At 37.4% G+C, this 14,566-nt stretch overlaps 1 protein-coding gene across 1 annotated transcript; it reads right to left on the bottom strand.

Moving 5' to 3' along the window:
• Positions 1-5,312: 5,312 nt before the first annotated feature.
• Positions 5,313-14,014, bottom strand: FXN (frataxin; the record flags this gene model as incomplete). Its single annotated transcript, XM_009700221.1, has 4 exons — positions 5,313-5,466; positions 8,855-8,952; positions 12,441-12,561; positions 13,926-14,014. Coding segments are annotated over 4 exons (462 nt in total), but the record flags the coding sequence as incomplete, so codon positions are not given.
• Between the last annotated feature and the right edge of the window lie 552 nt (positions 14,015-14,566).

The raw sequence follows: 14,566 nt of genomic DNA, 5'->3' as shown, positions 1-14,566 counted from the left end.
CCTCCTGCCGCCGCTGGGCTCGGGATGCGCTGCTTTTGTATGTTTTTTCCGTTTACGTGAACGTTTTGTTAGGAACTTGGGATCATTGCCCATCTAAGCTTTTCTAACTGGAAGACCCCTGAAACAGCTTTTAAACCCACGGTGCGGTGTTCCACGTACGCTTCTGAATCTGCTTTTTTCCTGCCTTTTATCACAGGAGAGCTACGGCCAACTTCCCTCCGCTTTACTGGTCTGCTCTGGCAGCTCTGAGGAGCGGGGTGTTAACATCATCACTCACAGACGAAACACCCAACATTAGCAGAAAGCAGAGCAGCTCCATTTCCAGGCGAGCACAGGCAGCAGCGTCACTCTGCAAGGCGTACCAATACTGTTCCCGAAACCTTAGCTTACCAAAAGGGAACTGCACTTCAGGCTGGCATTCCGTAGGTATCAGTTTTCTGGCATCACTGATGTCCTGCAGCCGAAATAAGAAAGGCAAGGCCGAACAGCGCTGACAGGATTCTTTGGAGTCGTATTTCTTCTGCATTGTAAAGCACTAAATGTCACCAAGAATTCCTTATCTGCTCTTTTGGGCAGTTAAACTCCATGCAAGCCCCCCTCTAAAATTAAACAGCATACTCCACTGGTATCAGGCCCGTGAAACAAAATCTACTAAGTTTTCTGGTTTGTTATTAGTTGCCGCTGAGAAAGGGCAGATGATTTTTCATTTAACAGATGCTAAATATTCTACATTCCCACAGCATTCGTAGCTCAGGCTGGTTTCTTCCTCGTTTATGATGTTTATGCAGTATGCTTCATGCAGAAATTAAGATAAAGAAGGCAGTGCTCCTCATGAAGGTGCTGGACTTTGGAAGGAGGCACTGAAAGAGCCTATTTTATTGACAGCAAATATGAAACCGCATTCAGACGTTGTATTGAAAAAGCCTGCTTGTAGCTGTAGTTAATAATTAACATGCATGTGCATACAGTAGTCTTCAAGTGACCGTCTCAGTCTAAGAGCCCCAAACAGCAAAAGTGAGGTTAAAAAAAATGACTAATTCAGTAACTTGACATTTTCTGTCAGCTACAGACAGGCTCAGCGATCAGTACGTGAGACAATATTGCATTCAGGCAGAATCAAGGCATGAGGAGTAGAAATTTAATCTTACTTCCAGGTATGAGTCAGATTATTTGGTTTACACTGTGCTGGGTGTCTGTTTCCTTAATGAATGTTTAAAAACTTCATCTGTTAGTTCTGTAAATTTTTTCCTTTTTCTGAAGCTCCTTTTGTAATAGTGGCCTTACAACAGCTGTTAATGGTTCTAAAATGCTGTGAAGAGGAGTAATACTATTGACATATTTAATGTATTCCTAATTTTTTTTAGCAGAACAGTAGAGAACATTGATGGCTACCAGAAGAGCTTACATCTGGAAACTTACAATGCTTACAAAATTACTCATTGTAATACTGATCACTTAGCATAATTGCCATGACACAAACAATTTTTAAAACAATTCAGCAAACTGGAGAGGGCAGCAACATTATATGGCTTGTTTTAAACATCTGTTGTTTCCAAACTTGTCCATCTTTCCTTAACCTGAACTCCAAAAAAGTTTTTGCAATTAATAATTGTTTAAAAACCTTTATTTGTTCATAGCTCTGTTTATTCTACTCCCAGCAAAAGAGCCTCCGCTGGCTATCTCCTTTGGCAGAGGTCATGAATCTTGTTTTTGTTCTACGACTGCCAATGGTACAACTTACATGAAAGACAATTTGTGACAGAGGGGGACGTAACTCCGAGCAACTTTTTTTATCTTTAAACAGGAGTTTTTTAAAAAAAACCCAAAACTCAATAGCAAAATGGACTGCAGCATGTTTGATTGGTTACAATTATAAATAGTGGTGTGCAGTAAATTTAAAATGTCATCCCCTGAGGGGCCACAACATGATGCAGCTTGCTCCTAGTCTTTCCTTGCCCTGCCAACAACATCAGTCATTGGGCAGAGTTAACCTCTGCCTGATAGCCTTTGCATCTGCCCCTCCCATGCTTCCTTTTCTATTTTGAATGCTCTTCCAGGTATTTTGGCAAGCCTCCACCTTCCTTCCCAGGACTCCCACACATTCCAGAGCTGGTTAGCACAATCACTGAGTTCAACCATTAACCAGAAACTAAAAGTAATAAAACACAAACCTCCATGTGAATCCCCTTATTTGGCTACCAGCTCTTCAGGACAGGTCTTTACCTCATTTATTGAAGCTGCTAAAAGACTTCGGGAATTTTAAGGAAACAAGACAGGATGATTTTATCACATAGAACAGTCTTGCAGGGAAGAGGCAACATTTCTTAAGAATCACCACAAGTGGAAAGGAAAATGAACCAACAAACACTAGTCAAGCATGCGGGCATCTAACTCCTGTCAAACAAATGCAGTGTTTTGTGAGCAATACAGACTACGAGCAGTTGCCGTAAGCTTAACTTATAAATTAATGAATTAACTTACATGAATTGAGACTTCCAAAGAACTCACTGGCATACAGGAAACAATGAATTTTAGCAAGGTTAGACATGCTGGGACTTTCAGACTATAGGCCAGAAACAGAAAAACACAATCATCAGAAAGTGATTAGCTATTAGTGAAAACTCTGATATACCTAAAATTTCTCTGGTGAGTCTGAGCATCCAGTACAGCTCCAAAGGCCAATACTCATCTTTCAAAAGTACTCCATAGGTCTTCCTTCACTGAAAATGCAGCAACTGTCTTGCAGGAAAAATGCTGCCAGTAAGTGTGTATCAAAGGATTTTCCTTTAGCTATTTCTTTTGGGAGAGGTGAAGCAAGAAACTACTGACATGATGTCAGGTGCATAACCATAGAACAATCTGCTTATTCAAGTTAAGTTACGGAAGTGAAAAATAATACAGAAGAGTGATTTGTCTTGGACCAATATGCAAAGTCTGGTATTAGGATCAGAGCTTGTCCTGTGTCTCCACTGTACGAGCATGATGGCTGATGGGAGTCCTTGCCCTTACTTAAAATTTGATGCAAGTATTGGACCCAAAAATGAGTCATGTCCTGTGATTCATTTTGTACACCAAGATAAAACTCACTCTAACTTGCTGATGCTATTTATCATCACCAGTTAGATTAAATCCATTTGTTACTTGGATGCCTAAACCCAGGAAATTGTTTGCATAAATAGCAGTAGCGTTATGAAGGGCAAGGCACATCAAATGTGAAAATTTAAGTGCTCTGATAAAATCCACCCCGATTGTCCAAATTTTGAACAGAATCTTTCCAGTAGGTGTTTTAAGAAACACAAAGAATTAAAAACGATATGCATGTCCGCAGTCTTTAGCTTTATCATCATAGCCTGAAATCACACCTTTACAAAATGAATTAAGAATACTACATGCAACTTTATTTTGGTATAAACATTTCCATGAGATGTAAGGGAATGGAGAACGAACCTCCAAATATGAATCAGATCCATGTTAGTGAATATGTTGCATGCAAATCATTTAAGAAAATATTTTTCTAACTGACTTTTCCAAAAATTAATTACATAACCTATACATGATCAGGCAAAGGAACAACCAGGAGGAAGTATCCTTGATTCAAATATCAAGTCATTAACATCTATACAAATGTGTTTAAATAGCTATTTGAACTACAAGGAGATTGAGCTAAATACTACCGTTTTCCATACACTGTAAATTATTTTCAGTGTTCACAATTCAAAACAGTAAAAAGATGTTCTATTTTTAGCTTTCCTTTATTAAAAAAAGCATCTTTTACTCTTGTACTCATATGAGCTGGTAGTCATTGTATTTACCTCATCCAGTATAGCTGAAATTTCATTTAATTGTCATGTGTTTTATTTTCATTGAAAAACATGCAAACAGTGTGCACAATTAACAAAGAGCTGCTTTCAGTGAAATGTTACTCTCTATTTAGTGGTGGGAAATAGCAGGTAACAATGCTTGTACTTTAAATGCAAATACTGGGCAACAATACTATATAGCTATTATTTTTCAATGACAAAATGAATCGCATCTGTAGTAATTCTAGCTAGCCAGAGAATCATGCCAAACTAACCAGAAGCATCAGAGGAACCAAGAAGAAAAACAGTTGGCACTGAACATCTTTTCAAACATTGATAAACAATTTGTAAGAATATGGTGCAACTGTTTCCTCAAGAATGAGTCAACAACATTGTTCTTCCATTTTACAGGCAATTAAAACCCACAAGTGGTAATAACACAACAGTGCAAGTTTAAAGTTTTTTGGTTTAAGATCTGGAGTACGTAATTTCTTTCATTCTCATTTTTTAACAGCCTGGAAAAGACAGCTTCATCAGCCTACATACCATACTAAATTCTAAGAAGCAAAATGTAAAAGTTTCTGCACCAGCACGGTACTAAGGGAAGCCTTGTTTTATCATGGTGAAAAAAGATAATCTAAGCTTACTTAAGAAATGCAGCAGAACAAAATTAGTGCAAATTTTTGCTACCATGAGAGGATCTGAATTGTGCTTAACTAAAAAAAAAAGTCAGTATGTATTTTTAGTCTTTGAAGAACAAAAGGGAACAGAAAGAGAAATCCACAGTAACACAATGAAGTGTTTAAAGACATATTGCTGCACAGTTTAAACATCACATACCAGCCTTTCCAGTTCCGTATGGTGCTTACAGCTACACAGACCTCTTAGTAATTTAAAGTTTAGCTCAAAAAAATCCTAATATGAAAGAAACTATAATTTGGAGAAAAGAGCAAGTCCTGTAATACTGAGAGAAAAACGCTTATTACATGCTTTACACAAAATTAAAAATTTCTACCTGCCACAGTTATTTTGTTTATGACATGTTCAATTTGACTGTGATGCGTTATTCACTTGCAATAGTCACAAATTTTAATGCAATGCCTTCAGAGTACCACAACTTAAGTCAATGTGATTCACAGGCATTTCTTGTTTTGGGTCAACGTCTCACCAAAAGAAGTTCGGCATTTGTGTATTGGTCAGAAGTCACCAGGTGGGTCAGTCCTTGCCTCCAAATAAGACTACAGACAGTAAGAGTTTGTGACTTTCCTCTGCAGTAAGAAATGCAGTGACTGGAAGGGCGACCTCAACCACCTGTACTATATGGACAGGGATTCAAGAAGTGACACAGAAAGCCAAAGACTGAGCACTAGAGAAAAATATACTTTTTTCATTTTTGTCGCACAACATAGTGATGTCAAGAAAAACAACAGAATTAAACTCAGGTACTTCAGAAACCAAGGAAGGGCTTGGCTTGTGGTTAAAGTCTTTAAACTTCCATGAGGTAGGATATCATCAAGTATCTTCTTTCCCAGAATATATTAAGCAGGACAAATCCAATTTAGTTTTTAACGCTGTTGAAAATTCTTTTGATAGTAGTTCATGAAGGGATACTTTGTCATGAGAATACACCCAATTCCGTCCAGTCCAGTCATAGCGCTTGGGCCCACTAGAAAACAAAACACACACCGTGTAAGTACAGATTATTCATGGGGAGCTGCTAGAAGCCTGCATTTATAATGCACCCCAGAGTGTGCCCAGGAACAGGAACAGACAGCATGGAGAAGGACTGGTGGGCAGTCTGGGGAAGTGGAGCAGAAAAGGCCAGATCTGCCAGGAACTGCTGAGCCATCCAACAGATAGTATCTGGAATGTGACAAGGTATTATCAGTCACTCCCAGCGGACACAAGCTCCTTCCCTTCTTGCTTTTGGCACTGATTTCCCCAATTTCTTTCCTTACCCCGTTTTTCCCCCACCTGTATAATTTTCTTGCACACAAATATTACAAGAGGTATTTGTATAATGCTGAATTAATGCTATCGATTAGTTCTTGCAGCAGTCACATGCAGATATTCTAAGCACAGCCAAACACAAATCAGCATTCTCACTCTATTTACATGCAAGAAAAGAATTCACTAGCTGAAAGCAAATATATTGGCATATGGGAGATTTCTATTTAAAATGCTATTCTCCTCTGTGCTATCATACAGTTGTTGGCTTAATTTTTCAGGCCTGTATTAAGTACCAAGAAAGAAACCTAACATCTGGGTTCCATTCCAGATCCTTCTATCCACCCGATTCTCCACAGCTGAAACAGGAGAATGACAGAAACGCACTCAGTATGTTAGAGTCAGCTAGAGAAACTAAGAAAAGAGAAAGGAATTAAATGGTCGTCTGCAATAGACAAACCATCAGTCTTATCCTTGAACTCGTACAACAAAATGCCTTGGAACTGAAGCAATCCACGTACCAGCCCTGCTAGAAAACAGACTATCCTATATATACGCAAGAACAATCTGCAGGCTCTCTACAAACATAAATACTAATCTGAATCCTGAATATCCTGAATTACTCACAATATTAAAATTAAGAACTTTCCAACCACTAATGACACCATGAGATGTCACAAATGAAAACACAAATCAAAGTCACTTGCACTGAAATTCTCAGTTCCTGTGTGTGAACTGGTAACTGTTTGGAATCAAGATTATGTGCTCCAGTTACTTCTCAATTCTTTTGTCTTTGCAGCACAAGCGTATGTTTGTACTGTCTTGTACCTAGACAATGACAGAATGGGATGCAGCCATTCATGAAAATTAGGCTAAGACAGGCCATTTAATCAACAATGACAAAGAAAATAAATGTCTTATTTGAACTGTTTTTAAATGTTATATAGTAAATATCAGTGATAAGGTTAGCATATGAAACACCTCCATAGTTCTCAGAATCTCCAAAATGCTGTACAAGTGTGACTTTGTCCATTTAAATAAGCAATTTATGCAAGGATCTTGTGAATTTTATAAGCTGCCTACAAAGTTATATATAGACTAAATATATTTCTCATGGAAAGTCTGCATACATTTTTAAACAGTGAGAAAGAATAATTAAAATACCAAATTAAGGTATTAAGAGATGCTGTGTAAAGTTGAAAAGTCTTTTCAATCAAAGGAACTATATGAAATTACTGCACTCACACTGCTGGCAGGTTGCACCCACCCCCTCACTCCCTTTTTTTAAATTGTCAACTAAGTGAAGTTTTACAAACACAAGCTTAAGTTAACTTCAGTGTATAGATGCATGATAGCAAACAAAAGATGAAAAAAATTCAAGAAAATATCTGTCTCTCACATCTTAAGAATTTATCTCCCTTGGGATATGTTCTTAAAGACTCAAGGTTCCACTTTTACGGTACAAATTTCCCAAATACAACATTCAGTGCAAGTGATTACTGGCAGTAACATTTGCTTCTTTCACTTTGTGGTATATTGCAGTTAAGAAGTATGTCACTTCAGATCATACAGTATTTGCCAGAGTTGCTTTACAGAAGTTAGGAGGTAAGTGAACACGTAGCATCGTTATTTCAGAAAATACCATGGTTTGTCACAATACCAGTTAAGGAATCACCAAACTTAGTATTTGCAGGTGAATCGTTCTTCATCACAGATGATGAAAAATACTGTCAGAAAATTTTCAAGTTTATCTCTTTCCTTGTGTATTTTTATTCTCTACTGGACCAATCAAAAAAAAGTTTAAAATTTTTTCACAAATTCCATATTCTGGAGCATGTATGTCCTAACGCAATTAGAGCTAGCTCCAAACAGGTAGAGGTTCTCTGAATTTTGATTTTCATAAATAGATGAAAACTTTATGTCAGTGACACAAAAAATGTTACAGTCATCTTAAGCAGAATCAAGGTTTGGAAATTATGCTTGTGTGAAATACATGGAATAAATAAATTCTGACACACAGCCTGCATCTGTCTAAACAAAAAGGTTTGCTAGCTTGCTAGGCCTGTGCCTTAGCAAGTCAGGTACCTGTTAGGTAAATTATTTAATTATTAAAAGGATTCTGGGATAGGACAAGAGTTAGTAGAAAAAAATTACTAATGTAGTATGCTGTGCAGCAGCCGCTACATAAGTACACTAAAGCAAAGTTAGAATTTTCTTTAGGTAAATTTTATGTCTATTAAATTTGTTTCTCTTAAAATCTTAAATTCCATTGTGCTTTTTTTTTTTTCCCTGACACAAATCCCACTACTGAATTCTACTACTGCAAAACTATTCGTGGTTTTGCAATCAATACATTCTTTCTGAACAACACTCAAGAGGTACACCTGCGTAGTTACTGGGAGTGCTCATACTTTCCAGCTAGGTGGTTCCTTCACCAGTAACACCAACCAACTCCCTGAGTTCTCTTCCTGGGATAGTGGCAGAGAATACAAATTTTTTGAGGGGACAGCTACAACATTTTCCCACTTATCTGGTTGCCCTCCCTGTTGAAACCAACCAGAAAACCTGGAAACCAGCATTACAGAAGGCAGAGGGAACAGCTAGCCAGGGCTCCCATAATATGCAGATGCGTGACAAAAACAACCAGTGGGAGAGCACATAAACATACAAAGCAGGAAATCCCACAAGCTTAAAGGGGAAGGAGCCACCCTGTTTAAATACAAAGAGAGATTTATATCGTAACATCATCATCACTCTTTTTCCAACAGAAGCTTTGATGGCTTTTTTTTTAATCATGGCTGTTTATTTTTTCTGAGTAGGCTACATTCTTGTAGACAGTGGTTTAGAACCTGAACAGGGTATGAAAATTCTGTATTACACATATCATGGATTAATTTAGGTACGTCAGTATACTGCACTGTGCCTCAAACCTCTATAACAAGATATTATAGACCATTTAGATTATATCATGTTTAGTAAATATACTGATTAAAAGGGTTACTTGTGAAAAGGATATTACATAGTCCATGTTGTGCCATAAAAAAAGGGGACATACATTTCCACCCAGTCTGCAGACATTACATAACTTTAACTTACACATAACTTACCTAGTGGGTGAGGACAGCCAAATCTGCCGGTTTGGTGTTTGCTTATTGATTACATATGTTCCCATGTCTCCACCTAATTTAACTGTTAGAACTCCACTCTTAAAACACAAAGAAAAGAAGTGAGAAATGCAAAATTTGTATCCTGTTACTTGACAAAAATTACATCATCTGCAGTAGATGAACAGAAACTTACATATCTGTATCACATTCCCAACTATCTCCCAAACAGTAATAGCTTGGAAGAACGATCATTAGGTATCAATGACTTGTGTTAATACCTAGGCCAACCGGCATATCTTTGAGTCTGATCTAGACTTTAAACCTTCTGGTCAGAGTTTGATTTAGTGTGTTTGCACCATTCCCAATGGCACTACTTAAACAATACTCTTGAGCTTTGACCTGTCATCTTGAAAGGACTGCTAGTTCATTTTGCAACGACTAAAACATCATCCAATAACAACTTTTTCTAATCATGAACAATGCAGAACTGGTGTGGTTCAAAGTCAAGAAGCTTTATGTGTCATTGCTACCTAAGCCATGCAATTTTACCTAACTTTTCTTGAGTAACTGTAACAGTTTCCTAGTGGACAAACACAATTATTTCTCCAATAATTCTGACGAAGTGCCTAGATCCTGAATCATACCTCAAAAATGTTCCACTACAAACTCCATGAGGTCTGGTTTGTTTTAGTTATGCCAGCTTTAGAGCATTATCCCAGTGAGCATTTATTTTCTTTTTCTTACTTAAGTTTCTTACTGACAACATGATTCACATTTCTCTGACATTTTCACAAGTGCATTTGAAAAGCATACGTAACTCTGACAAAAATATTTCTGTCCTAACTTTAAAAGAACAACACTACTTGGACTAGAGTTAACATACAGATGATCTGAATTATGCTAATTAAAAAGGATATCTCTACAGAATACAGTTTGATGATTCAGGTAATTGGTTAGTCATATTTAATCTACATTTTCTGAAATACTTCATGCCCTACAGCACGATAAATCTTCTTTAAGGGAATCATACATTTCATGCTTTAGCCAGAAGATACTACTAGAGCTACTAGTATTGCTAGGGCTATTTGCTACATATAAACACCTACTGTGGGGAAAAAAATACTTTAATTTATGAGTACCTACTGCCTGCAAACTTACTCTGTAGCACAGGCAGCAGCTTAGAGCTTCCCTCCCCTACCAAGTAACTCAGTGTTACTGGTTTCTGACATATCTCAAGGGTCATCAGCCATGAAATAATACCCTCAAGGTCTGATTTTTCTTACGTTAGTTTCCGTGTGTTTCTATGCTTGGTAAGGGATTTATATCTGTGATCAATAAAATAAAAATAAAAGGCTCCTCTGGTTAATATTGCCATGAGGTTGTCCTGCCGGTTATGTTAACTGGATATTGGTTTAGTGCAAAGAAGGACAAGAACAAGCTGCTTCTCTGGTTGTCAGAATTCAAACTTTTCTATATCTCAGTGGTCTTCGATCTGTAGAGGTACAGCAGAGTAAGAGCAGGTTGGGCAATTAGGCCTGAATAGCGATATAAATGTTTCACTATTCTTCTACATGCTTTTAATGGGTTTCACTATTCTTCTACATGCTTTTAATGCCATATTAAGTGTTCAGCATGACGTTATGCTGTATGCTACAGAAACACTGTAAGTAAATAGGTTTCCAAAGAGTTAGCAAAAAATTTATACTATTGTTTACATTGTATGTCAGCTGTTGGGGAGCGTTGTTGCTCTGTCATTGCAAATTAAATAAAGGTTAACTTCTAATGCTGTGTTTAAAACATTTTCCCATACATTTTGCAATACTTTTGAAAGACTAGAAAATACAACTTCAGTTTTTAAGAACTTAAATTGCAGATATTTTTACCATATTTTAAGGAATGCTATTGTATGTGTTTTGTATTGCTGGATGAATGTTTCTTAGCTCCCGGTAACACGAATATTCTTTGAAAGAGATTTGTGTCCTTGGACACACAGACGTAAATTGCATGAGGAAATCAAGTTCATAACAATTCACAGGCAAAACATACCTTTATCATGTTCGCCACCTTGTGGCGTCCTATAGCACTAGCCTTGTTTGTTTGGAATGAAATCTGGGCCGTTTAACTTTTCGCTCTTAACAGAAACGACAACATATTATGTCATCATACGGTCTACGCAACAAAGGAGTACTGGTAAAAATTAAGATGATGTAAAAATAATTCCTTTTGAGCCTCACAGTGAGTCAATGTCAAACATAATCCACTCTACGGTGGCTGGAGATAAAATTCTGACATAAAATGACACATCACCTTCAAGTAATGAAGTGTCCAAGAATATTAAACAGGTAAATTATAATATTTTTGCTAATTTTTATCCTAAGCTCTTTAAATCAGGCGAATAGGCACTGATAAGCTAAAACATACTGAATAGTAATGGTTGAACAATTCTTTGCTTTTCACTAGAAAAGCAACCACCTATAACATTAATTACATACTTAATTAAAGCAACAAATAGTATTTGCTAAGGGCAACAACGGAATCCTACTAACAATATGTTATTTTCTATCCTAGCTATAAGAAATAAAGAATGAACATTATGATGACAAAGCAAGTCTGAAAACGATAAGGTTTTGTTGTTTTGGGTTTTTTTGCACAGTGCAACCCAAACCGTCTGCTTCAATGTCCCTAAGCATAAAACCTTAACCGACAGGGCTAGCAGAAAGCTTTGTGGTAAGACATGGAGAGGGAGCAGCAGTTATGTGACCTCAACAAAAAGCTGTAGTGAAAAGACCTGTGATGCAGACAGCAGGGTAGGGATAAACTGCACTCTCAAGTCACGCAGAAGGCTGTAACATACAAACCACTTCAGGAACTGTGGTTCCATATAAAATGAATTCCCTATACAAATAGAATGGACACTTTTAATCTGTCACTCCTGTAAAAGAATTTGAGTAGCTGACCTACTAAAGGTTCCAATTACTAGGCTAATTGTATGCCTCTTGTGACAGTAGCCTTCTCCCCATGTCTGCTGGTCTCCCTTTTGCAACCACGTATTCAAACATTGTGTGCTCTTGTTGCTCCTCTCCACCACAGGCTGTCATTAGTAAAGCCAGTACAAATGTACTATACCTGGTCAAGACAAATGCTGCTTCTCAGTATTCAGGGTAATCAAAGAAACTGCTCTACTAGTTATATGTAATGTACATGTACTATGCCATGTAGGCCTGTCCTACTGTTCACCAGGAGGGAAGTGACTGCTGACGTCAGAAGTCTATGCATGCTCAGAGAAATTTATAGACCAGTGAGAAATTAGAAACTAGTTTCTGTCTCCTCTTGTGGTCATTTATTAGTCTATATTATGTCTTTCTCTATGCACTAAACATGTTAAATCCTCAAATCATACAACAGCATGTGTTACTTTTTACCAGAATAGTTGCTCCAGTCAGTATAAACAGGCGTATTTTAACAATAAGGCTGTAAAAACTCGTATTTTAAGTGTTGGCACTAGGGTGACTAATTTAAAATTCTTCTTCTTCAAAAAAAAAATATATACACTAATTACTGTGGTAATAGAATGTTTACAACATACCCCTAAAGAAACATCATAATCTTCTGGGGTGAAAGGCTTATCTGTCAGGTCCTCAAAGAAATCTGCTAAGGAGTCCAGTGTTTCTTCAGCCAGTTTTTCATAAGTGGTCTCATCTAAAGAGCTACAAATGACATACAAGTCTATAATTAGGAGGAAAAACAGGGAAGACAGTATTTTGCCTATAATAAAAGCACACCAAGACCACGACCTTGGAGGAAACAGTAACCATGAAATGATCATATAAAACAAGTAGTCACTTTTCTTAAGGTAAAGTAGGTAACAATCCACCTTATAAATGGAGGTGGAATTTCAAAATTTTGGTAGTAGAGATCTCTTAACTGAGGAACATGTACTTCTTTCCTTAGATATACTGATCCCTGTTTACTAAGAGGACCGAGTTAGATTTCAAATCAAGGCATTTTCATAAAAGGACTTTGTGTAAGAATTAGTTTTGAAGTCTACAAATAGAGACAAGCATCTCCTGTTCAGAAGCATATGTCATTTGACTCTTAAGAAACTTACTCTAAGTAGTTTAGAAACACCAATATCACATGCCATGTCTATGTACAGCATTTGACTTCTCAACTGGAATTACCAACGCAGCCAAGAATTACACATTATTTAAAGTGTACTTATGAACTAATACATACAATTACTTTCTTCTTCAGAGAGTCTCAAAGCACCCTTGTAGCCATTACCTAAGGCTTACAGCACTACTGAGACTGCTTCTGTTATCCTCTTTAATAAGAAAATAAAGTTAATGGGAGCAATGTCTAGATCAGTTTAATTAACCAAATGTAATTAGATCATGTAAGTATGATCCACCTGTATCACCGTCAACTTTTAACTGATTGTGTAGGTGGGTATCTCTAGCAACAGACAATTCAGTGAAGTAATTTCAGTTTTTGCTAACGGGTATGGCAACACAACAGTCACTAAGCTCTATGGTCACTCAGTATCTTTCAGCTGACAATACAGAACATAATTTTTTTAAGTTTCTTGCTAGCAAGTTACTGAAAAACACTCTTTGCCACTTACGTGAGGGACACCACAGAAACACCGAGGAGTGTGGAGAACAGAAAGCCTTAGGATTAGGCAGGATTCATGTACTGGTTCAGGGTGCAGTTCAGGTACTTAACGGTAAGAGCCATTTTAGACATCTCCACAATCCTTCCCTGGGCCTCCAACTGCTGCATCAGAAGGTGAGAAGTCTCTGACAGATACTGTGTCATATCCTCTCAGTGGAAGTGGAAATTTCAAGTACTCTGACGTATGTGAAATGGTGCTAGACACCTATGTTTAGGTACATGAATTATTTCCTAAGAGACCTCCCAAATTCACCCAAAATGCTTTTTGCTAAAACTTCACTTTTCCTTTACATCATCACATCAACATTACATTAGTTTGATAGTCTTACTAGGTCTAGAAATTATTTTAAATTGCAGAGATGATATTTTCATATGAGTATCTCAAAATAAAATTTACCTTGTGTCATTCAGAGTTCCTGCATTTCTTAAATTCATGAACCGAACAGCCTTGCTCTTTGCCTCTGAAGCATGTTGCAACTGCTGTTGAAAGTAAACGTAAATAAAATGGAATTAAAAGTTAAAATATGAAGAATTATAATTACCTATTTGTCACATAAATTAGATCCTTGAAGATCTTTCTATCCCTCCCAAGTAAAATATTCATATTCTATATCATAGAGCTAATACGGAGATAATTATGCAGCTTTAGTCCTTCGATGATCAAAGCAATCTAGAATATCCTTGTCTTCTGATACAAACTAATGAGAAAAAAAATTATTCACAGAATGGTAAACTAGGAAATAAAAGTGTTTTCTTTTTTGTTGCTCTACCACAGAATTAGTGAGCAACTTCAGACAACTGGCTTAGCCCAAGATTTTCACAAGCACCGACCACTCAGACACTCCATTATCAACACCGCGTGTCTCTCTGTCAGACCCACGAATAATTCGAACTCCTGCTAGCGTACAGTTGGTACCAACCCCCCCCGTACAGCACCCATCTTCCGCAATTGGAAAAGGGTAGCAAAGGCGCACATAGCTTTGGAGTACAGCAAGGGCCGGGTTCCCCGCCGGAGAGCCCTCGCTGCCGCCGTTCCTG

The sequence above is a fragment of the Cariama cristata genome, unplaced genomic scaffold (assembly GCF_000690535.1).
Source record: "Cariama cristata isolate BGI_N322 unplaced genomic scaffold, ASM69053v1 scaffold44815, whole genome shotgun sequence".
NCBI classification, from domain to species: Eukaryota; Metazoa; Chordata; class Aves; order Cariamiformes; family Cariamidae; genus Cariama; species Cariama cristata.
Note: the sequence above shows the minus strand (reverse complement) of the source record. Positions and strands in the feature narration are given on the sequence as shown.